The sequence below is a fragment of the Syngnathoides biaculeatus genome, chromosome 5 (genome assembly GCF_019802595.1).
Source record: "Syngnathoides biaculeatus isolate LvHL_M chromosome 5, ASM1980259v1, whole genome shotgun sequence".
NCBI classification, from domain to species: Eukaryota; Metazoa; Chordata; class Actinopteri; order Syngnathiformes; family Syngnathidae; genus Syngnathoides; species Syngnathoides biaculeatus.
Window position 1 is genome coordinate 6,102,688 of NC_084644.1, and position 23,248 is coordinate 6,125,935.

General features: G+C 43.2%; 3 protein-coding genes across 4 annotated transcripts; all 3 read left to right on the plus strand.

Moving 5' to 3' along the window:
* The first annotated feature begins 1,556 nt into the window (after positions 1–1,556).
* hoxa10b (homeobox A10b) lies at positions 1,557–4,478 on the plus strand. Its single transcript, XM_061821226.1, has 2 exons — positions 1,557–2,430; positions 3,254–4,478. The coding sequence occupies exons 1-2, from the start codon at positions 1,683–1,685 to the stop codon at positions 3,526–3,528; spliced, it is 1,023 nt and encodes a 340-aa protein (XP_061677210.1). The 5' UTR covers positions 1,557–1,682; the 3' UTR covers positions 3,529–4,478.
* Positions 4,479–6,484: 2,006 nt separating this feature from the next.
* hoxa9b (homeobox A9b) lies at positions 6,485–8,976 on the plus strand. The gene is made up of 2 exons (XM_061820391.1): positions 6,485–7,335; positions 8,738–8,976. The coding sequence occupies exons 1-2, from the start codon at positions 6,804–6,806 to the stop codon at positions 8,974–8,976; spliced, it is 771 nt and encodes a 256-aa protein (XP_061676375.1). The 5' UTR covers positions 6,485–6,803.
* Positions 8,977–17,934: 8,958 nt separating this feature from the next.
* On the plus strand, positions 17,935–23,208 carry LOC133500558 (homeobox protein Hox-A2b-like). Of its 2 annotated transcripts, XR_009794942.1 has the most exons (4): positions 17,935–18,245; positions 18,574–19,299; positions 19,606–19,696; positions 22,617–23,208. XR_009794942.1 is itself a non-coding variant. In XM_061819383.1 (2 exons), the coding sequence occupies exons 1-2, from the start codon at positions 18,002–18,004 to the stop codon at positions 19,227–19,229; spliced, it is 900 nt and encodes a 299-aa protein (XP_061675367.1). In that variant the 5' UTR covers positions 17,935–18,001; the 3' UTR covers positions 19,230–19,630. The 2 variants fall into 2 exon arrangements, 1 of the variants encoding a protein (XP_061675367.1); XM_061819383.1 differs by lacking the exon at positions 22,617–23,208 and having other exon boundaries at positions 18,574–19,630.
* The last annotated feature ends 40 nt before the right edge of the window (positions 23,209–23,248 follow it).

The following is a 23,248-nucleotide window of genomic DNA, read 5'->3' on the forward strand; positions in this document are numbered from 1 at the left end:
ATTGTGACTGGAGATAGTGCAAAAAATATTATGGCCTTGTTAACGACATGCAGGATTTTTTTCATCACTTCTCAGCCGCAACACTTGTAAATGCCGAACTGGATTCGTATTGTAGATTTTTATGTGCTCACATGCTATCATTATTGTAATTATTATTATGACTATTATTATTATTATTATGACTGGGTGTGTCATTTGTTTCGTTGGCAAACCGTGACGTGTCAAGATTCAAAAGAGCAAAATGTTGGTGATAAAAATCAAAAGTTAATCATCCGTCGTACATGGCAGCCGTAACAACTCACAAAAAAAGAAGATTAAAATGACAAAGTGAGTTTACATACTTGGTATGAATGGGGTTGTGCAAGCGTAATTTTTAAGATTTGTGTTTGTATTCTTTCAAGAAAACGGGCAAAATGCGTTTATTGTATTTTTTAAAAATTTGGATTCTGAGTCCATTCGCAACAGAGCTATAATTAAATAAAACACAAATACAATAATAAAACAGTCGCCCTGCACTCATATTTTCCTCAAAACGGCAAATATTTCACGAATTCTGCAGAAGTAAAACTACTAAATATACATTGTTATACAATCTAATTCAGCATGAATGAACAAAATCAACATCTCCATGATCATTGTTTCTTTTTTTTAAATATAAAATTAAAACTAACCAAAACCACATCTCGTGTGAATCCGAGCGTTTTTCTTTCGTGACTCGTGCACACAATTCGAATATTTTTTTTAAATTAAACGTTTTGTTTGTAGTTAAACACCACAAATTACTCTGACTTCATAACTAAAGGATTAACTACAATTGAGGCACACAAAATACAAGTTTACGAATAATGTTATACAAGTATAAAGAAACTGGAGAAAAAATAACCAAACACAAACGGAACTGCTAAGATTTTTTGGGGGACAATTATGGATCATAATTATCTTGTTATGATTTCGAGCGTGTTACTATCTTTAAGGCTACAACGAAATATGTTCTATCCATACCATACGACATTAAAGCGATGTCAATATTTGAAACACATTTCACGGTCATTTCGGAGCGCCTTTGATGTGCGCACGCGCACTAATAACTAAAACTAAAATGTTTTCATTGGCTCGTCAATGCGACTGAAGCATTTTACACGCACGTGAGGAATTGTTGAGCGTGGACAAATGCGGGATTCGTTTTCGTCCACCAAGACGACTTTCAATTCCTGCCGAGGCCAAAATGGAGGAGAAGGGGCGGGGGGAAGGGTCAAAAGTCCTCTCGTGGAAGACACCGAGGAGCTTTTGGAAGTGCCGCGATGCACCTTTACTGCTTTTTTTTTTTTTTTTTTTTTTTTTTACAATGCTGTAAAAGCGGCCATAAAGCAACGCGTTATACGTGACTTTTTTTTTTTCTTTCCTCAGTTTTCAGTCGACTCGGGTTCAGACGATGCGCTCACGGTTCAAGACCCCCTTATTCAAATAATGATATTTTACCCACAATGCTTCACCACCTCCCCTCTTTTTTTTTTTTTTTTTTTTTGCGTGCACTTTTCTTGACTTAACCTTAAAAGAAAATATACGACGGAGAGGATCGGCTCGGCGGGGGGGGGGAGGAGCCTGCAGCCCGCCCGCTCTTTTAATTGGCTGCCGGCAGCCGTGCGCGTCGCTAATTACTGCGCGATGTTCTGCGCAAAGAAATGTCGGGCAGAAAGGGCGAACTTCAGCCTAGCGCAGCCATGACATGTCCCAACAGCCAGGCTGCCAATCCCTTCTTCGTGGACTCGCTCATCAACGTCAGGGGCGACTGCGGCTCTTATTACCACGGCAACGGCGTCTATTTGCCACCGGAATACTCGTACGGACTCCCCGGCGGCTCGACCTGCTTCGCCGGCGTCGCCAAGCGCGGCGAGGGGAGCGCGCCGAGCGGCGTCCCCCCTTCGGCCGCCTACGCTCCGGGGACGGAGACGTGGCCGCAGGAGGCGTCTCGCTCGTGCAGGCTGGAGCAGCAGCAGCAGCACGCCGGCCAGCAGTGCTCCTTCTCCGGCGCCATCAAGGAGGAGAACGCCTACTGCCTGTACGAGTCCGACAAGTTCCCCAAAGGAGCCCCGGCCGAGGACCTCTCCTTCCCCGGGGCGCCGTGTCGCTCCGCGGGCGGCGGCGGCGGCGGGGGCACCGTGCCCGTGCCGGGCTACTTCCGCCTGTCGCAGACCTACGCCTCCTCCGGGCTTTACCACCGAGCCCCGCCGACCGCCGCTAACTTCCTGCCGCCGAGACCGCTTCCGGCTCCCTCCGGGCCGCGGGAGAGCCACGAGGCGGCGCCGGCGTCGGAGCCCCGCGTCGCCCCGGTTCGGGAGGAGGACAGCCGGCTGTCCTCCGGCGACGGCTCGTCGTCCCCGGAGCCTGCGGACGCGTGCGGCGCCGAGTGTGAAGAAAAGCCCGCAAAAGGTGCGCAAGACGCAGGGCGACACGTCCGAATCGTTTATTTGCACGCAGCGAGAATAGAAGCCGGTACAAAGAAAGCAGTGGCCATGGTAATAGCAAAAGGAAAGAACGACCGCATTGTGTTTATTGCACACATCACGCTTATTGCCTATTTTTGTGCGGCTGCTGCACCCACACGAGTCACATTTTCATTTTTTTTTTTTTTTTTTGTTGTTGTTGTTGTTGCTTTTTTTGCGACACCCACAAGACAGATAAAGACACACAAAGTCTCATTGTATCACACTTGGTCTTGTGGCTTGCTTGCCTTGGACAGCTTCCAGCCACAGCGTTCGCGAACAGGCTTTTGTGTTTTATGTCTTAATAACAGACGACTTTGCATGCACGGGCAAGTATTCAACACAAAGTGTAGTGAGCAAAACAAACAGCACTTGCCGGTACATGGATTTAGTTTGATCGTGGGTGGGTGGGGGTTGTATGATCTGATATGCTTTGGATATGCAGTTACTTCCCAGGAAATAAATACAAAAATAATCATTGACATATAGTGACAATATGAGTGTGCCTGCAACGTATCATCAGTCACAAAAAATGTACTTTGTGGAACATTAAACATCAACGTCAAGGCTAAAGTGAAAAGTACGTTGGAGGATATAGAAAATAAGAGCACGGTTGCATTTCCAAAATGACATATTTTGCATATTCGCATGTTCCTAATGGTTCACACCTGTTGGATGAAGTCCAAACGTGCATTTTGTAACGATTTTGTTTTTTGTTTTGATTTTTTTTTTTTTTTTTTTTTGTGGTGGGGTGGGGGTGGTGGGAGCAGATGCCAGCAAAGCGGAGAGTCCGGCTAACTGGCTGACGGCCAAAAGTGGCAGGAAGAAGCGGTGCCCTTACACCAAGCACCAGACTCTGGAGCTGGAGAAGGAGTTCCTGTTCAACATGTACCTGACCCGGGAGCGACGCCTGGAGATCAGCCGCAGCGTGCACCTCACCGACAGGCAAGTGAAAATCTGGTTCCAGAACAGGAGGATGAAACTGAAAAAAATGAGCCGGGAGAACAGGATCCGGGAGCTGTCCGGGAACTTCGCCTTCTCCTGAGACTTTTTTTTTTTTTTTTTTTTTTTTTTTGCGAGGCGGACGGACGCGCATCTTCATCCCACCGGACTGCGGAGGAGGGAGGAGGAGGGGTGGGGGGTGAACAGCAACCCAGCGACTCCCCCCCCTCGCCCTCCAAACAAGGCTAACTTATTAAGTGTGTATTTATATCAGTGGCATTTGTAAGCGTTGTGTTTGAAATGTTCACAAATGTGATTATCGTCTGCATGCGCGGTTCTGCTCAGTCGGTGTCAGTAAAAAAAAAAAAAAAAATTTCAATGACTATTTGCACTTTTGCTGCTCGACACCACGATCGTCATAAACGATCCACGCCGATTATTGTTGCACATTTCCCAATAAATGCATTTTTTTTAGAATGCCAAAAATGTTAAAATCCATATTTCATTTCATGGCACAGTGTTAAAATGCATTTTCATTGCAAATGACATATTATTATGATTCGAACGGAACTCGCCATGGCACGATGTTAAAATGATTTTTTAATATGTAGTGACACAATCCATCTTTTCTATTACGGCTGTGCTCAAACGTTTTCATGCTTTTCATAATATTTGTGAAATATTGACACTTTTTGGGGGGTAGTATATGAGTGATGACTAAACGAGTGTTTTCCATTGTTTACCTCATTTCTCTTTCGTTAAATGATTTTTTGCTGCGTTTGTACATTAATAACAGTTTTTTATTGGGGAAAAACACATTTTTTCTTAATCACTCATGTTTTCTTTGAATAATGGTACACATCTCAGAAATTCTGCCAGGGTTTGGAAACTTATGAGCACAGCTGTAAGTCCCAATGACGAAAAAAAAAACTTTGTAAAATGTATCTTTTATTGGTACTTAATTCCAACTCCCAATGTACACACATTTTAAAATGCATAATTTTTTTGTTGTCTTTTGTAATGTCACGATGTTAAAAAGCGTCTTGACTCCCAGTGACTCCATGTTGAAATGCATATTTTATAACAACTACATTTTATTTCCCAGCGACTAAGTGATAAAAGGCGTGATGTGATTATCTCACCGTGAAAAAAATATATTAAAATGAATTTGATAACAATTCCTCATGACAAAATGAAACGATTTCAAGATATAACACCAAATCACACAAAACCCATTTTTTTAAAAAATAGTTAATCAAATGTTCAAACGCATTTTAGTACCAAAGACTGAATGTTACAAATTGTCTGTTATGGCAATTCCCAAAATGATATGATGTTAAAAGGCGTCAAATGGCGCAATGTTGCAATGTATTTATTTGTATATATTAATAGTATTATTATTTTTCCTTCCCCACGAAGAAGAGGAGACGCGTGGGCTGTGGAGTGGTTTAGGTAGTCTCATGTTGTTGGGCTATATATGAACTTTTGTCCCACAACAGGAAACTGCCTTGATTACCTCAGTAAAAACTCGTCGCGTATCGTTGAAAAAAAAAGAAAAAGAAAAAGAAAAAGGAAAGGAGAAAAAAAGTGAATTTCTATTCCTTAGCCACTGTGCTTATTAATAATTTGGCAGCAAGCAAATAAAACACATTACTCCCACAAGCGCCGTATTATGTTTTATTGTCGTGCGTAAAAAGCGATCCCCGACTATTAATTGCGCGTCTCGGTGGGGTTTTGGCGCAGTGACGTCACTGCCATTTCGCTGATATTTTTTATTATTATTTTTGCCTACGGTTTAAGATAATCCGATTGGGCGTGTGTGCACGGTTCGTCGGGAAGAAGGTTCCGGCAGAGTGAGCTCAGACAAGGCCTCGGTTACGATCATTGCAGTTGCAGCGCCGGATGCGTCTGCTTTGCACCTCAGAAAGGAAACAAAGGCCGAGCTTTATTAGGGGGGGGGGGGGGGTTCAGGGATATTTAGCTGAGACAGCCAGGTTGTAACCTGAAGAAAAACAACCCCAATTGCCCGCGATAAAAAAAGGAGGTTGGAGGGGGGTGTTATGGCACCCGAATAAGGTCGCCCGACTTTGCTGGGCCCGAGGAGAGCGGGGGTGGGGGTGGGGAGACAGCATGGGGGGAACCGGCCACGGCTTGCATGCACGGACCTGCTTTGCTATCGTAAATATCGTAAACGAGCCCCCCCCCCTCCTTTTTTTTTAAGACACACAAGCTTGTTTGGAATTTGATCGTTTTATGAAATCTCTTTAAAATAACGTGCACATTTGCAAACACAACAGGGGCTAATAAATGTTTTTTTTTACTGTGTTGATTTTTGGGGGGCAAATAATAAAAATCGCAAAGTCATTTTAAAAAGTGTTTTTCTTCCTCGTTATTGTAATGTTTCATATATGCAGATTAACAACATTATAAATACAGATTTAAAACAAAAATAATTTCTGCCGTATTTTATTGTATCTTTTTAAATTCTCATTAATTTTTTTAATTAAAAATATACACGCAACTTAGTTCAAAAAATATTTTAATTCCATGTTTTGTTGAAGTCCTGATAAATCCCCCCCCCCCCAATTCAAGCACAATATATTTTATTTTGAGTATTCATACAATATTTCACCAGGCTCACGTTCAACCAAAACAACGACTGGAAAAAAAAAAACATTTGTAGTCCTACTTCTTTTCGTTTTCTTTTCCACCGATGAGGGTTTTCTTGGCTAAAGTAGCTGGCACATAACCTTTAAAGGCCTGTGAGTGTTTCACCGACGGCGATTAATAAGCCTCTTAGATGTTAATGAACTCCAATTTATTTGCGGCGACGTCTCGCTCGGAAGCTAAAAACGTTACGAACGCACCGACGAGCGCGTTTCATTCATAAATAAGGATCTCCTCACAAAAACATCCCACACACACATACACACCCTCACAAAAAAAAAAAAATCATAAGTTTTATTGCTTATAAAAGCGAATAACGCTAAACACGCGCAGCCCCAATAAATGCGAGTGAATTCGCGATGAAAATCTGCCCGGCGAAAAAGGGAGCAACAGCACCGGCAGCGGCAGCAACGGCAGCACAGCAGCAGCGGGCTTGATTTATTATTTATTGTTCTGTCCCACGGTCACGTGTTCGGGGCGCCCTATCCTCGCGTGGACAATGTGCACCGCGCTCAACTTGCATTAAGCGGCCACGGATGGTGCACGACGAGGCGCAATATCACGCAATGACACGCCGCGCGCGCCGCTTTGCACGATTCTAACGTCGTCGTTCTTGATTTTTGTTTTGTTTTGTCTTGCTTTTTGTCCCCTTTTCTTCTTCTTCCCCCTTTCTTTTGCTCTCCCCCAGCCGTCCCTATTGTCGTCGTTGCCATGTCGACGCTGAGCTACTACGCGGACGCCGGCGTCGTCCCCGAGCTGCAGGAGGACGCGCCGGCGAGGTTCCCGGTCTCCGCCGCAGGGGTGGAGCAGGCGATGCTGGCCGAATATGGCGGCCAGGAAGCTTGCCCTTTGCAGAAAGCGTCCATTTTCGGCCCCTCCTGGGCCCCCATGGCGGCGCACCCGCCCTGCGCGACCGGCACCCCGACTTACATCCACCAGCACTACACCGGCAGCGGGGAGGGCGACGGCGTGTTCTCGCGCTCCTGGGCCCTGGAGCCCGTATCCGCGTCCCTGTGCCTGACCGGACTGCCGTCGGCGGCCGCCATGCACTACGACGTCAAAGCGGAGCCGCTGATCGGGGGCGGCGAGTGCACGACTCTGGAGACGCACGCGCCGCTCCTGTCGGACGCCGAGAGCGCCGCGGCCCTGCGGGCGGAGGTCCCCTGCGAGGGCACGTCCACGTCCAAGCCGTCCGTGCCGGAGAGCCCCTCGGCCGGGGAGGGCGGGGAGCAGCTGGACGCCGGTAAGAGACGCGCTCTTCTTCTTCTTCTTCTCATTATTAGTAGCAATATTATTATTATTATTATTATTATCGTGTTTCTACTTCATTCCGCGGAGATTTGACGCAGGCCTTCGCTCGAATTTGCTGCGATTTCAGCCCAAAAATGTCGACGTGGCTGAAACAATAGGGATTTTAACATTGGCTGATGATATTTTTTTGCGATTTATGCACTCTGCTGCGCGTGTGCACACTTCGCCATTTTTCATAGTTATTCGCCAAAACATAATGTTCCACTTCACCAAATTCTCATTGGCAAAAAAGATATTTTTAAAAAAACACCATGTTTGATACTAGTCCCTGGCAGTGAAATGCATTTGAATTTGCCACGACGACACATGTCACAATGCAGCGTTTGCATTCATAAAAATGCTTGCATTGGTCCTCAACCGTGGGCTCGGGGCCAAAATGGGTACGGTTCAATTTGGTTTCGGTCCAGACATTATCAAGAAAATATATCCTTATATAACAAAAAGGGGTGGGTGGGGGGGAGTTTTTTCTCTCTCCCATTGTGTATCTTAAAACCAAAGGTTCCACATAGTACACTAACAAATTGTCATTTGAATTTACTTTATTCAAACATCAGTTGCACACGTGGTTCAACATAAACTAAAATATTACGTTTGATTATTTTCCACGAAAAAAATGGGACAGTTAAGCAATTTACTTTGCGCATTTGAATGTGCAACCCATCTCAATGATCATATTAAACGCTTTCATTTTTCAGTGAACCTAAATGGATTTATGTGACTTGTACCCCAAACGGGCATTTACTTTTGGGTACTAATTAGCCCTCAATCTTTGTGATTACACGGAACCAAACATGATCCATTGGTTAAAAATGATAACGAAATGGCTCTTGAATATCAATGCTAATATTATTATTTAAATAATTCCATTGTCATATTTAGAAGTACTATAACGAGTTATGCACAATGGCACTATAGAGATCCTTGGGTGCAATATCGTTATAATACGTTTTATAGTACACTATATGCTATTACAAGTAAGTTTGGAGAGGAGCCAAATGCATGTACAAGGCGAGGCTTGTTTATTTTTGCCAGGGAATTTTATTCATATTGCACTTTTCTGACAAAGTGCTTCCCATAATTCACTACAGACAGGAAACGTTTTGCCATTTTCACAATAAAAAAAAACACAATAGAGGTAAAATCAGACTACAGATTGTCCTAAAAGCACGTTGATTAAAAAATGGTCTTATGTGTGTATTTATATTTTAATAACACTATTCATAGACCAGGTATGTATATGTTGGTCGTTGATATGGAATGCGGGGAATAATAATAGTAAAAATAATTTCAAAAAGAAAAGATTATCATGTCTTTTGTTCTGCACGTGCATGCAGATAACCCGTCGTCCAACTGGCTCCACGCGAAGCCCACCCGAAAGAAGCGCTGCCCCTACACAAAGCACCAAATCCTGGAACTGGAGAAGGAGTTTCTGTACAACATGTACCTGCCGCGGGACCGCAGGTACGAGGTGGCCAGACTGCTCAATCTGACCGAGAGACAAGTGAAAATCTGGTTCCAGAACCGCAGGATGAAGATGAAGAAAGACAACAAAGACCGGCGGAGAGACAGTTAAGTGCCCTAATAATACCGATTGGAGCTGTGAAACACAGGGGGAGGGGATGGGGGGGGGGCTATTTTTTTGTTTTTGTTTTTGTTTTTGGGAGGGGGGGTCCCGTCCTTATTATTCTCTTACACGTTGTTGTCCATAGTTTGTGTTGTCAAATAATGTTGGGTGTTTATTTCGTCTCTCTCATGTGTTAAGTAACGTGAACGACATCATTTGCTGTCGTCGTTGTTGTTGTTGATGTTGTTTTTAATTGCATGAAAAAAAAATCCTAGACTACCTGAATGTCTTTCAGCTACCTATTTGCAATGTTTACATTCATTTTTATTATTTTTTTTACATGCGTTTTAGATGTCCTCTTATTGTGAAAGCAAAATGCACATTCAAAAAAATAGTCGGAGTCCATTTTTTGAGCAGTATGAAGGAAATGTAATTATTATTATTATTATTATTAAGCTTAATGTAATGCATTTTTAGAACATGTACACAGTCAACCAAAATTGTCCGCTCTTATAATGTATTGTTTTGTTCGCCCAAAGACGTATTTTAATTATTTGTATAAATAATTACGTGACTGAACTGAAAAAAAGAGAATATATTAAAATAAATATATAAAAAAAGAAATACGTCTATTTTTGGGGGGATGCATTAACCACTGGATTTTATTACACAATATTTATTTTGATAATTTAATAAGGTACGTCCCTATTTTTTTTTTTTTTTAAAAGAGAAAATATTGTTTCCAATTCTGATGGAATACAAATTGAAAGGATCCAAAATTTGGGAAGCTCATCTTTTACAAATGTAATTACATATGTGTTAAATGTAATTTGGTTTGATCCCAGCGTGTTATTTGTTGTCGGGGCCTTTAAACGCCCTGCAGCCGTGATGTGGATGTGTGTGTGTGTGTCCCACCCCTTCACCCACCACCCCCTCCCGTCATAAAGCGCAATGACGGCAATCGCATTGTGGACTGTTTAGAAGGTGTGAAAAGAGCAAAGCATGTCGGGGCTGGGGTGACGGCACTAAAGCGCGCAGTTCACATCAGCCTCGCGGCGGAATATGGAAGATTGCTGGAAGATAGGCAGACACACGCGCACACACAAATTGGGGGCGGGGGTGGGGTTGGGGGGGCACCCCGTGTAATTACTTTACAGCCATCTTCTAACAATTAGACAGTCGCGATGCAGTAACATCCTTTCATTGTTTTTTCCCCCTTTGATTTTTTTTTGTCGCAGAGATAGAAAACACACACACACACACACACTACTAAATTCACCAGTGCAGTCTCTACATGTGCTATCAAAATAAATGAAAAAATACATAATTTGGAGTATTGCTTTAAAAGTATCTGAGGCGTTTTGTCTTGAATACGAGAAGAATAGAATGCATTGGAATACTGTACTACGAGTACGTCCTTTAAGTGCCACAAGGAGTGGAGATGAGTGCCACTACGTACGACTGGCCAGCAGGTGGCGGCAGTGGCTAATAGGGGTTGGGAGTGGATGGGCTTCCTGCGGGATGAGGCATTCAATGACATCATGGAATCGTCACTTTTTCAGTGTTTAAAAAAAAAAAAAACAAAAACAAACATAACAATACACACCCGTTTAAATGACAGCTTTTTTTTTCGTGGGGAGGGGGGTATAAAAATGAGCCTGAGCGAAATTATAGTTCTCCCACCAGAATAGAAATGAACAACGGAGGTTGCACAAGTGTACACACCCTCTTATTCACTGTGGCTGTGTGCTTCAGAATGAAGTGATCACATGCAAATGGTAGTTAAATGGTAGTTAGCACAAACAGGGCCTCTGGTTAGCACAAGTAGATTTCAGTTCTTCTAGTAGGCTTTTCTTGACTCTTTTGTTTTTGGTTTCTGGCAGAATTCTCAAGGTTTTGTGCTCACACTGACACGTGAATTGTTCATTTTTCATAATTGCGGCCACCTTGACCGTTACCCCTATTCCATTGTGCTATCTGTTGTGTTTGCACCAAAACATACCTTTATGGATTCATGGCCAATTTGTCTTCATACATATCAGGCAGAGTTTGTTCGAAACCTTCAGGCTTCTGCTAGATATAAAAAAATGTAAGCGAAAGCCTACTAGAACAGATGAAATTTCTTTGGGGTTCATGTTGAGCAGAAAGTGAAGCCAACAAATTTTTCTTCTGACAAAAGCATTATCTTGATTGATCAAAGATTCCTAAATGTAAATATTATATTTTTGTAAATGATTTTTTTTTACATCCTTGCCCATTTCATAAACCATTATTTAAAAGAATGGCATAATCATTTCCTATAGTTATGGAAGTTGTCGAGTGTCGGCATGTTAATTTTTTTCCATTTTCTCGCTTATCCTCACAAATGTCGAGGGGCATGCTGGAGCCTAACCCAGGAGTCAATGGGCAGGAGACGGGGTGCACCCTGAACTGGTTGCCAGCCAATAGCACATAGAGACAAACACCCACACTCGCAATCACACCTATGGGCAATTTAGAGTATCCAATTAATGTTGCATGTTTTTGGGATGTGGGAGAAAACCGGCGTGCCCAGAGAAAACCCACCCTGGCACGGGGAGAACATGCAAATTCCACACAGGCGGGTCCGGGATTGAACCCGAATCCTCAGAACTGTGCGGCCAATGCTTTCCCGTTGCTCGGCCATGACGCCGCAGACAGCGATGTGACAAGTGATGAACAAAAAAGTGTTTCTGATTTGCCTTCAAATATATCTGCAGGTGTTTCGTCAATGAATTCAAATGTTGTCAGTAAACCAATCAGAAGCTTACAAAGGCTAGTTGCTGCACACAAGTTTTTTTTTTTTTTTTAAAATCTTACCTCATTGAGAGAACTTTTATGGTAAGCTTCGATCCATAACTCTCAAAAGTCAATGAAATAGTGTGGTGTGCCTCAGGGTTCAATCTTAAGCCCTTTGTTATTCAATTTGTACATGCCCCCTCTCGGCAGTGTCATCGGGAAACACAGGGTAAAGTTCGAGGGCTATGCTGATGATACGCAGCTGTACAGTACCGGTACATTTCTAACTCCTGATGACACCAGTCCATTTCGGATGCCCGTTTTACGTGTACTTTTGACATCATACCATTCATGGGAGACGACTTTCTCCACCTTAACCAGGACGAAACTCAAAAAGTTTAGGTCATCGGTGCTGGGGTCAAGGAGGAAAACCTTTAACCCCCTCACCACACCCCACCCTCCTGAACCAGATACTGTACATACGATATTTCGTGCCTTTGGATGTGTCGGGAATTGACATTAGATCATCATTAAGACATGTTGACGTATATACGGCCTGGTTCTTTGCTGTGAAGGAAAAAGAAAATTTACCAAGATGTCACTCGCTGTGACCTTCTTGGCCCCCGATCAATTCATCACATCTCTTTGACAGCAGTGCTGAGAAATCCTGCGAGTGAACTCTGAAGGGTGAGTAAAGACCGGAACACATGGGAGTCCGCTCACGCGCTGCAGGATCCTTGTTGCCCGGTCTGATCAAAGCCAAATGTGGAAATTGAGCGCACTCGCTGGACTTATAAGGCGTTTTCGGCCGTCTTCCTCAACCGATGGGGCGATGCCTTTGCTTGAAAAACAACGTTCGCAAACCTCTATTTCAAACGTTGGAGATAAGTACGACATGACGGGGAGGAAAACTGTGGCAGGAGACCAAAGGCCTGTGAGAGCGCGGTTTGAACAGCCAGTGTTGTTGGCTGTCATCTTTTAGTACCTCCAATGGGGTTGTGTCGTTAAACTTGCTACATGAGCCAATGAGGAGCTCGCTAACTTTTGGGAGGGATCCAATCCCCCCTACTTTCCCCCCACCTCCACCCGCCTCGCCCCCTCCCCCCCCAACCAACTGGTCATTCAGTTTGAAGTGTATATCGCCTCAAAGTCTGGTGTACCGCAGGGGGTACGCAGGCTCGCGCTTGCAGAATGCGGAATAATGATCGAAACCATCCATCCATCCATTTTCTTAGCCGCTTATCCTCACAAGGGTCGCGGTGAGTGCTTGGAGCCTATCCCAGCTGTCAACGGGCAGGAGGCGGGGTGCACCCTGAACCGGTCGCCAGCCAATCGCAGGGCACATGGAGACAAACAACCGCACTCATAATCACACCTAGGGGCAATTTAGAGTGTCCAATTAATGTTTTTTGGGATGTGGGAGGAAACCGGAGTCCCCGGAGAAAACCCAGGCAAGCACGGGGAGAACATACAAACTCCACACAGGCGGGGCCGGGATTGAACCCGGGACCTTAGAACTGTGAGGCCAACGCTTTCCAGCTGCGCCACCGTGTCGCCTAATGACTGAAACAAATACCGGTAAAATTCATAACATTTCAAACACGCGTCCCATTCAACCTATCAGAACACAGCTTGTTGTGTAGCCAGTGTGGTACTTTTTTTTTTTTTTTACTTTCTCAAAAAAGTACAATTTAATTGCACTTAACTTTTATGTACAGTACAATACATTTGCATCGAACATTTGTTTTGAAACATTAAAGTATAGTTTTTGTTGAACTCATGTGAAATACATTACATCTTACCCAATGAAGGTTTTACTGCACTTTATTCATTTTTGATCGGGAATTAGGCCGCCAACTGTGATGTTGTCTAATGATAATCTAAACTTTGAAAAATTAGGACATTAATAGCACATTTTGCAGTCAAAACAGGATTTCAATCCAAATTGCAGATCTACGAATTCAGCGGTGGCAATTTTTTGCTTCTGTCCTGACACAAATGAGCGTTCAACCAAAATCTTCTGGACTAAATATGCTTCAGAAAGATTTTTTTTAAATCAGTCTTTTAGATTTCATGATCCCAGAAGAGTTCTGACAAAATAGAAATGTGTCATTATAGACACAAAACCAGGAATGGAACTTATGAAAGGTCAGGAATGCGGTACTCTCTGTCCTGGCTGCTCAGTATAACTCAGGACTCCGAAGACATGACGCGTGTTAATGTCACCAATAATGAAGAATGACGCCCCAAAGTAAGCTGCTTTTGTGAAGAAACTCACCTACCAGCCCGACAGCGCCAACCTGCCTCTGCACTTGGCTGCCATCAACGTCCACGGCGACTGTCCAGGATGGACAAACGGATCTTGATCCAAAGCAATACCACATCAGAGTCTATCTGACATGTTTTTACCAAAGTAGTTGAACTTCGTTTTCCACTGCGTGATAGTGAAGAAGTGTGAAAAGTGCCACGATGCACGAAGGCTTGCAGCAGAGCTCCCTCACACATCAATGACAGGTGAGTCACTTTCTTTCTTTTTCGTTTCTTTCTTTCTTTTTACACTTTTACCTAAACTCAATTATTTTTTTTTTTGTGACCGCGAAACTTTCATCCCAGAATTATTTCTTAATGGTATAGCGATAAATCCTCATAAATCCATTCATCCATCCTCTTAGCTGCTTATCCTCACAAGGGTCACGGGAGTGGTTGGACCAATCTCGGCTGTCAGCGGGCAGGAGGCGGGGTGCACCCTGAACTGGTTGCCGGCCAATCGCAGGGCACATGGAGGCAAACAGCCGCACTCACGATCACACCTAGGGGCAATTTAGAGTCTGGCAATTAATGTTGCATGTTTTTGGGATGTGGGAGGAAAGCGGAGTGCCCGGAGGAAATCCACGCAGGGACGGGGAGAACATGCAAACTCCACACAGGCGGGGTTGGGATCGAACCCGGGTCCTCAGAACTGTGAGGCCAACGCTTTACCAGCTGAGGCACCGCGCCGCTCATAAATGTATGCTTAAAAAAAATAAATAATTTGTGGATGATTAAAAGGTGGTAAACAGTTTTTTTAGTTGCCTTCTGTTTGTTTTTAAATTATTATTATTATTAGTTTGTTTGTGTGTGACCATAAACTTCCCAAATTGATTTTGCCTGACTTCAGGGTCACCTTTTATGTTTTAAAGCGCTTTTTAGGATTGTTTGGATTCTGTTGCCATGGCAACACAGACTCAGGTTTCATATTTTCGTTCAAATGTTTGCATTTGTTCATCAGCAGCGAATTTCAAACGTGTGGAACATTTAAACGCTGCTGTGAAAACTGCGTCTGCATGTGCATGCTTGTCGCCTGCAATCTCGTCGCCATTATTTAACATTATAAAGTTGAGCACGTGTTTAAATGAAAAAAAAATGGAAAAAAAAAAACACAGAGCCTCATAAAAACAAAGCTAAACCCTGGAAACTCTGACACACACACACACACACACACACACACACACATCTGTTTTCTAGGTCTACCCTCCGTCTTCTCTTATTTTCCCTTTTCGGCAAAATATGATGCAAGCTCTGATCTTCAGCTGCAAAAACATATTCTCTTATTTCGTCTTACGAGTTCAGCAACGTCTCAAAATGTCACCCGTTGCAAACAAGCCTGTAAACAATCCAGTAAATAGCCGCAAAGGACGATTGGGACACGCTTAAATTCTTTTTGAAATTGTTTATTTTCCATTGGAATTAGATCACAGGCACGATGCAAAACCTGAGTCCATTTTTGTGGTTGTTGCTTGCTAGATGTTGTTTGTAAACAGACGGGACACGTGTCACACTTCCTCCAAGCAATATCACCCAATGTAATTACAAATTAAATATTCAGCATACTAAAAATCAATCCATCCATCCTCATGTGCACGGTTCCAAAATATAAAACACCTTTTTTTTCTTGCTCTTTTTAATCTCATTTAGCATTTGCAAATTGTTATGATTTCCTTATGTTTTTTTTAAATCATGGCAAATGTAGTAGTCAAATCCATATTCAAATTCAATAACATGAACTATTCGATTGTCATCATCAATCCATTTTAATTCACAAATAATGACTCCATTAGTCTAATTTGACACATTTTTTTAGACATAGTAATCCCTTATTGTTATTCATCCGCAATTAGGAGTCCATTATAGCATGAATGCATAATTCATACAATACTTGAGACACATGCACTGCGTAGGAGCACTTAAGTGTGAGTAGTCTAGATTATTTTACATCAGGGTGGCTGATGGGAATGTTTAAAAAAAAAAAGGAGTGAATGGGAATGCCAACACCCACTCACCTCCACAAACAATACTAAAGCTGCTCCATTCGTTCAAAAAAAAAAAAAAAACAACAACCTTTCCGAATCCGTTGCTCATTTTTTTTTTGTACCATTGCGGTCCTTTTTGCAAATGCAACAAAAAAATCAGATGATCTTCAGAAGGACATTTGCTTCTTTGCATCTGATGTAGTGCCACGAGGGAGAGGGGGGGGGGGGAAAGTATATTTTTTGAATCCTCCTTAAAGCGCAGCTGGAGTGGAGTGGGCGCCCTCCTCGCCTTTCTGCTGCTCCTAATCTGATGTCAGGAAGTGTGAGATGCTTTAAGTGCGTTCTTGGGGGGCAAGGGGAGCTGTCACGGCGTCGAGCGAGCGAGAAAGATTGATCACACGCAGCCTTCTTTGTTTAGAGCCGTGCAATAAACAGCCCTCACATCCTTCCTGCACCTACCCCCGCCCCCCCTCCCACCCGCGCGCTCCCACCCCCGCCCCTTCCCCTGCACGCCTCGCACTTCTAATAGTCAACATCGCGGTAGACAAGAGTGCTTTAAAAGCTGCCACACACACACACACACACACATTATGGCATTGTGGGGGTGAACTAGGATAAGAATAAAAACAAAAAACGATAGATATGATGAACGTTATACACATTTGTGTATCGTATAATACTACTAATAATAATGGTAATATGCCCTATGTACAGCAAAATCCAGATGCAGGAATCCCCCCACTTTCTGCGTGTCTGCTGAATCTGTGCGTGGGGGAGGGTAAACTGGGCGTCACGTGACTGCGTGGTGAGCCCCCCCCCGTCCTCCCTGGAAGAAGGTCTCAAATGTATGTCATAGTGTGCAAAAAAAAGGTCACGTGGAAAAGAGGATATACAAGAATGGAGTTATCATATTACGTCATTATTAGTTGCGGTTCACGAAATTTGCTACACTCAACAGCTGCCCAACCGGCCTCGTTGCAGATAAAACGCCGAACAAGTCATAATTGATACTTTAATTGTTATAGTATTATTATTTTTTTCTCTCCCAACCTCGAGTAAGATTACTGGTGTTTTTATTTATTTATTCATCATGTTAGACATTAATGACTGCAAAATTGTACAATTTTTCTCGTGACATTACTGCGTTGTTACCCCTTTCCCCCTAAACTTTTCACTTTTCTTCTTGTAAAAATTCTGACCTCCTTTGCGTTCCTTTCGTGACATTTGGACCTTTTCCTTGTAAAACGATGACCTAACATTGCAACTTCATTCCTGTGATGTTCATTTTTTGGGGGGAACCCCTCATAAAATTTACCTTACAATAATACAATTTATTTCTGGTATTTTTGCAGTAATTTCCATCTTCCTTTTTTAAAATTACAATCGATTTTTTTTTTTATTATTCAGCATGGTGGCCCCCCAAAAAAACCCTCTCTAAATTGATGGAAAAAGAATTCTAAATCCCAGGTTCCCTGTTAGAAGCTGTGACTTAAATCCACAATAATATACGCGCCATTTGACAAGTGATGTTGTGATGAGTTTTGTAAAGGCATCCTAATAATTTTGCATCAAGATCATTTTTTTGTGTTGTCGTGCACGAATTTGCATGGTATACTCTCTTCTTCTGCTACTGTAAATATGTCATCATTTATGTGTTAAATGGGTTAGCCCCCCCGCCCCCGCCCCCGCTCTCTCTCTCTCTCTCTCTCTCTCTCTCTCTCTCTCTCTCTCTCTCTCGATCAATCACGAGGAGGGACAGTGGCCTCTTTTGATTAAAAAAAAAAAAGACGTCAAGTTGTCATTGGGCAGACGCAATCATGTGACAAGTTCCACGCTCCGATTCCCATCCATGTGCTCTGCAAAGCAACAGTTCACGCATCATAGGGGTCGACTCTGTCCACTTAATTGATTTCATCTCTCTTTTTTTTTATTTTATTTTTTTTAATGACTCCTTTCCAAAACCGAGGAGGAATAGAAAGAGAAAGGAGATGAATGACGCATTTGGCCTTGAAAGGGGTTTCATCAACAGCCGGCCGTCGCTCGCCGAGTGCCTGACGTCCCCCCGCGACCGGGATGGCTTCCGGGCGGCCTCCGCCGCCACGTCGACGCCGACGAGGGGCTCCGGAAGCCCGCAGCGCGCCGGGGCACCGTCCGCCGCGCGGTACCCGTGGATGAGGGAGAAGAAAAGCCGCAAGAGGCTGCAGACTCCTGCGGGCTCGTCCCCGCTGCAAGGCAGGGACGACGTGATTGATAAGCATCTCGCGATAATAACTTGCATGTTATCTGCACGCATGCATGACAGGCTTGAGGTGCCGGCACCTCTTAAAATACAAAAAAGAAAAAAAAATGAATGGGATTTTAAATCATGTCTTCAAATCGTGATGGATTGTGCATCTGGCATTAATCTCCACATGTCATATTTGGCCTGGAGCTCGTAAATTTTCTGCTTTCACCTCATTTGCACCTTTTTCCCCCTGCCGCCATTTTCACTTCTTTTCAGTTTTTATTTATTATTGTGACGATGATTACTTTTTAATTTTTTTAAAAACTTTATTTTCAGTTTCATCCGAGATAACAAGCGACGGCGAATGTCCCGCGGCGTCCTGCAGGAGGCTGAGGACGGCGTACAGCAACACGCAACTCCTGGAGCTGGAGAAGGAGTTCCACTTCAACAAGTACCTGTGCAGACCCAGACGGCTGGAGATCGCCTCCTCGCTGGATGTGAGCGAGAAGCAGGTGAAAGTGTGGTTCCAGAACCGCAGGATGAAGCACAAACGCCAGACGCACCTCAAAGAGAACCGGCGGAGCCAATTCGCGGAGGACTTTTGGGAGGAGGCGGAGGTGCTACAGGCCAGGGGGGAGAGGTGTTTCCAGCAAAATATTTTCAACTCGCAACTCTCCCCGTGCGGCCACAACGGAGACAATGACTCGTCTTCGTGCACGGGTGGGAAAAATGCCAAATATCCTTCCAATTGCACTCGCTCGGCTCCCGTCTGGGGGTCTAGCAAAGGCCCGGACGACGATCCGACCCCCGGCGCGCGCGGGGATCGTTCCCCGGGCGCGGCCGTCTCTTTGCGGGAACTTTCCTCAGGCGCGTGCCCGTTCTCGCCAGGCTGGCCCAGTTCTGCTCAAAGTCCGCTGGCGTTATCGCCTGAAACCTTGGAACTCTTCTCCGAAACGCTCACAACTATGGAAGCCCAAAACTTCAACTATTGAGACGCTTGACTTTCATTTGCAATTTGTGTTGATAATCAAGGAGAATTCCTTGATCAGTGATACAAAGAAGGTAAGTTTTTAAAAATGTTTTTTTTTTTTTTAAAGAACTGCATACGTACCTTGGGCATTCAATTTTATATCTTTGTATACATATTGTCGAGGAGAGTATCTTTTTCTGGAAATAAATATTTATATTGATCGTAATTATATTTACTTACAATGTTAATTAAGGTTTTGTTCATAATTATTGATTTTTTTGTCAAAGGTTTCTCAACATTATGAAATGACCCAGAAATATTTTCAATTTTTTTTTCCAATGCAGTTTAGGCTTCTGAATGTTCAAAGAATAGAAAAAAGACTTTTTTTTTTTTTGCAGTGAGATTCGCCTGTTTGGAGGCGAGGAGGGCAAAAGCTACGACTTTTCTCGTCTCTCTAATTAAATTTTATTGCCTATAAAACTCACAACGGTAAGGGTGCTTGTTTATTGGCTTTTTGGCCGTGTTACGCCTTCTTTGAATTAAGTGTGCTTGAACCATTGTGGCTCACCGAAATTTTTTTTATGACCAACAATTCGTCTTCCAAAATGTAAAAAAAAAAAAAAAAAAGGAAAGAGACAATATGAATGGTTTTATGTATCCTATAGCCTAAAATTCAAATTCAAACGTATCCTCTATGTAATAGTTTTGGCATTTTTGTGGGTGTCAACAGTGAGAACAATGAGAGAATCTGATGAATTTGTGTCAACAGTTTTAAAAAGATGAAGCCGTCGAGCTGACACTCACATGGTTTTAATCACGTGCGGCCATTTTGTTTTGTTTTCGTGCTACAGTCACATTCAACTCAAATCATTAAGTATGATTTTTGTACATCTAATAATGTCCACGTTGTCAAGAAAAAAAACACACTTTAGGTCAATCTATTAGAAATTACTTACATTTTGCAGGATAAACAGATTTCAAGGGTTCAGTGCATATTTTTAAAATATTCACGCGCGCACACACACTCAATGGTACCTCAACTTAAGAGTGGTCCAACTTACAAGTTCAATTATTATTATTTTTAGCAAGAAGCCATTGTGGGGAAGATTTCTTTTAATTGTGTTTAGTTGAGAGCAGGTGGCACGGTGGATCAGATGGTGAAGCGTTGGCCTCACAGTTCTGAGGACCCGGGTTTGATGCCGGCCCCGCCTGTGTGGAGTTTACATGCGTGGGCAGACCGGTTTCCTCCCACGTCACAAAAACATGCAACATTAATTGGACTCTCTCAATTGCCCATAGGTATGATTTTGTGAGTCTGGTTGTTTGTCTCTATGTGCCCTGCGATTGCCTGGCAATCAGTTCAGGGCGTAACCCGGCAAAGAAAATGAATGGATGGATAGTTGAGAGCAAACATTTGAGTTGCAATCGCTAGTTATGCGGTGGCCGCGAACTTCGTTTCATGCTTGACGCTAACACATAATGGTAAACGCCATAGACGGGCTAACAAAACACATACCAATGCACCATCCATTTGAATCATTCACACAATTTACGTGCAGAAAATACAGCTATATATTCTTTATCCTCTGGAACAACAACAACATTCTTACATCTCGGTTTGATGTTTTGGGGGAACCGGAAGCCATTGTGCAATTTCCGTTCATTACAATGAGGAAAGATGATTTGACTGTTTTGAGTGACAACCACAGTGTACGCACAAATGTAAAGTACTATAATGAGGAAATCTGTAATGTGTTTGACGACTTGTTGATGCCAAACATTGAAGACAAGTTTCGATCTTCTGAGGCACAGGTGTCAAACTCAATGCCCGTGGGCCAGATCCGGCCCGCCACTGGATTTTACGTGGCCCGTGAAGGCAGCTCATTTGCGTCAACTTCTGTGATTCTTGTGAAGATTTTTACAAAAATTTGAAATTGTCATGAATTATAAATAATAATGTTGAGACATTATAAATATTTTTGTGTTACCAAACATGAACAATAGTTGAAAACCCATTAGGCTTGAGTTCTGATTCCAAAACATGTTTATAAATTTCATAAGTAATATGATGAGGCAGTTTCACAGTTGGCAACGGCCCTCCGAGGGAAACCGGAACTACAATGTGGCCCGCGACAAAAATGAGTTTGACACCCCTGTTCTAAGGAAACACTCACAAAACAGCACATGGGTGAAAGGTCAAGGTGACTCTCCTCTCCTTTCCTCTCTAAGCTGCGTGGAACCACTACCGGGTCAGGACGGGGTCACGGAATGGACACGGAGGAATTGCAGATAATTCTAGACCGCATGTGACGGTGGAAGATTTCATTTATTTATTTATTTACATTAAAATGTGAGGAATTCATATTGGATCATATTGGATCGGAAGGTTATTGGATCACAAGTGAGTCCACCTCCTGCAGGTACTCGTCTCCCTCCATCTTGGTCATGTTGAAGCAGAACAGTTGGAAGCTCCATCTGATCGCAATCAACTGGGGGAAAGATGAATGAATTAATGAATGGCCGAAATCCAACAGGGATCTGCGTCCCCTGAACGCAGCAGGACCAACATTATTATTATTATTAGCATCATTTGATTTTCTCACTCCTCAACCCAACGTTCAAGGACATCATGGAATCAACTTTTTTTTTCTCAGTGTTTAAAAAAAAACAACAAAGACAAACATATAAATCCATCCATTTTCTTCGCTTCTTATCCTCACGAGGGTCGCGGGGAGTGCTGGAGCCTATCCCAGGAATTGTTTTTTTTTTCACTGTTTAAAAAAACAAACACAAACATAAAAATCCATCCATGCATTTTCTTCGCCGCTTACCCTCACGAGGGTCACGGGGAGTGCTGGAGCCTATCACAAGTGTCAACGGGCAGGAGGCGGGGTACACCCTGAACTAGTGGCCACCTTATCACAGGCCACATGGAGACAAACAGCCGCACTCACAGTCACACCTTGGGGCAATTTAGAGTCTGGCAAGTAATGTTGCATGTTTTTGGGATGTGGGAGGAAACTGGAGTTCCCGAAGAAAAGCCACAAAGGCACACGGAGAACATGCAAACTCCACAAAGGCCGGGATTGAAACCAGGTCCTCAGAACTGTGAGGCCAACACTTCACCAGCTAATCCACCGTGCCACCAACTAATACACAGTGAAAGGAAAAAAAAGTATGTAACACTTTTGCAATTTCTTAAAATTCTGCATGAAGTGGTTATCAAATGTCGTCCAATCTTCATCTCAATAAACTCAGTTAAAAACCTCTTCTTAAACAAACGCCAAACAAACAAATACTGAGTAGCACTCTTCGGGTCATGCAACAGCACAAATGGAAAAGGTTACAAAAATATCTCCGAATGTCCTGATGCTAGACGAATGTTCAGCACTGTTGGTTCTCTTCCAAGGACTGGCCGTCCTGTAAAGAGTACGACAACAGCACAGCGCAGCTTGCTCAACGAGGTAAAAAAAAGACCTTTGGTTATTGCTATGATTTAGATGGAGACCAGACTCTATTATATGATCAATTTATGCAGCAGTTTAAGAAATTGCCACGGGTTCACCTGCTGTTTTCTCCCACTGTAAACAACAACGAATTTGATGCAACACTTTTCTGTTCCCCGGTAAACTGCAACCACGATAATAAAGCATCTCTCGTCTCAATCGATCATCAATTTTCTAGCACGAGAACGCCACACAGGAGGCCCCACATTCAAATACGGGGACTCCTCGAATGGGAGGCGACCACGCTAACCGCCGTAAAACGGCAATAAGAGACATTGTTAAATAAATACGGTTCCGCTGCGAGTCAGTAGCGAGCACGTTTGTGGCTCGTGAATGTCGACAGAAAAGGAGCGAAATGACAAATTCAACAATGGCTGTTTCCCCCAAAAAATTGTACTGTCATATCAGTTTGCAGTGGCATCATATTTCAACTTGTTTCTCTGATTTTGATCCCCTCTCATAAAGTTAAAGGGGTAACCGAAACATGCAGGTAAAAAAAAAAAAAAAAAAAAACTTTGCCCTGCAGATTTACAAC

Bases quoted from the DNA above. Each gene is read 5' to 3' on its own strand.
- hoxa10b (XM_061821226.1), top strand. From the start codon at position 1,683: ATGTCGGGCAGAAAGGGCGAACTTCAGCCTAGCGCAGCCATGACATGT. The intron at 2,431-3,253 runs GTGCGCAAGACG...TGGTGGGAGCAG, and splicing joins TGAAGAAAAGCCCGCAAAAG to ATGCCAGCAAAGCGGAGAGT.
- hoxa9b (XM_061820391.1), top strand. From the start codon at position 6,804: ATGTCGACGCTGAGCTACTACGCGGACGCCGGCGTCGTCCCCGAGCTG. The intron at 7,336-8,737 runs GTAAGAGACGCG...ACGTGCATGCAG, and splicing joins CGGGGAGCAGCTGGACGCCG to ATAACCCGTCGTCCAACTGG.
- LOC133500558 (XM_061819383.1), top strand. From the start codon at position 18,002: ATGAATGACGCATTTGGCCTTGAAAGGGGTTTCATCAACAGCCGGCCG. The intron at 18,246-18,573 runs GCAGGGACGACG...CTTTATTTTCAG, and splicing joins GGGCTCGTCCCCGCTGCAAG to TTTCATCCGAGATAACAAGC.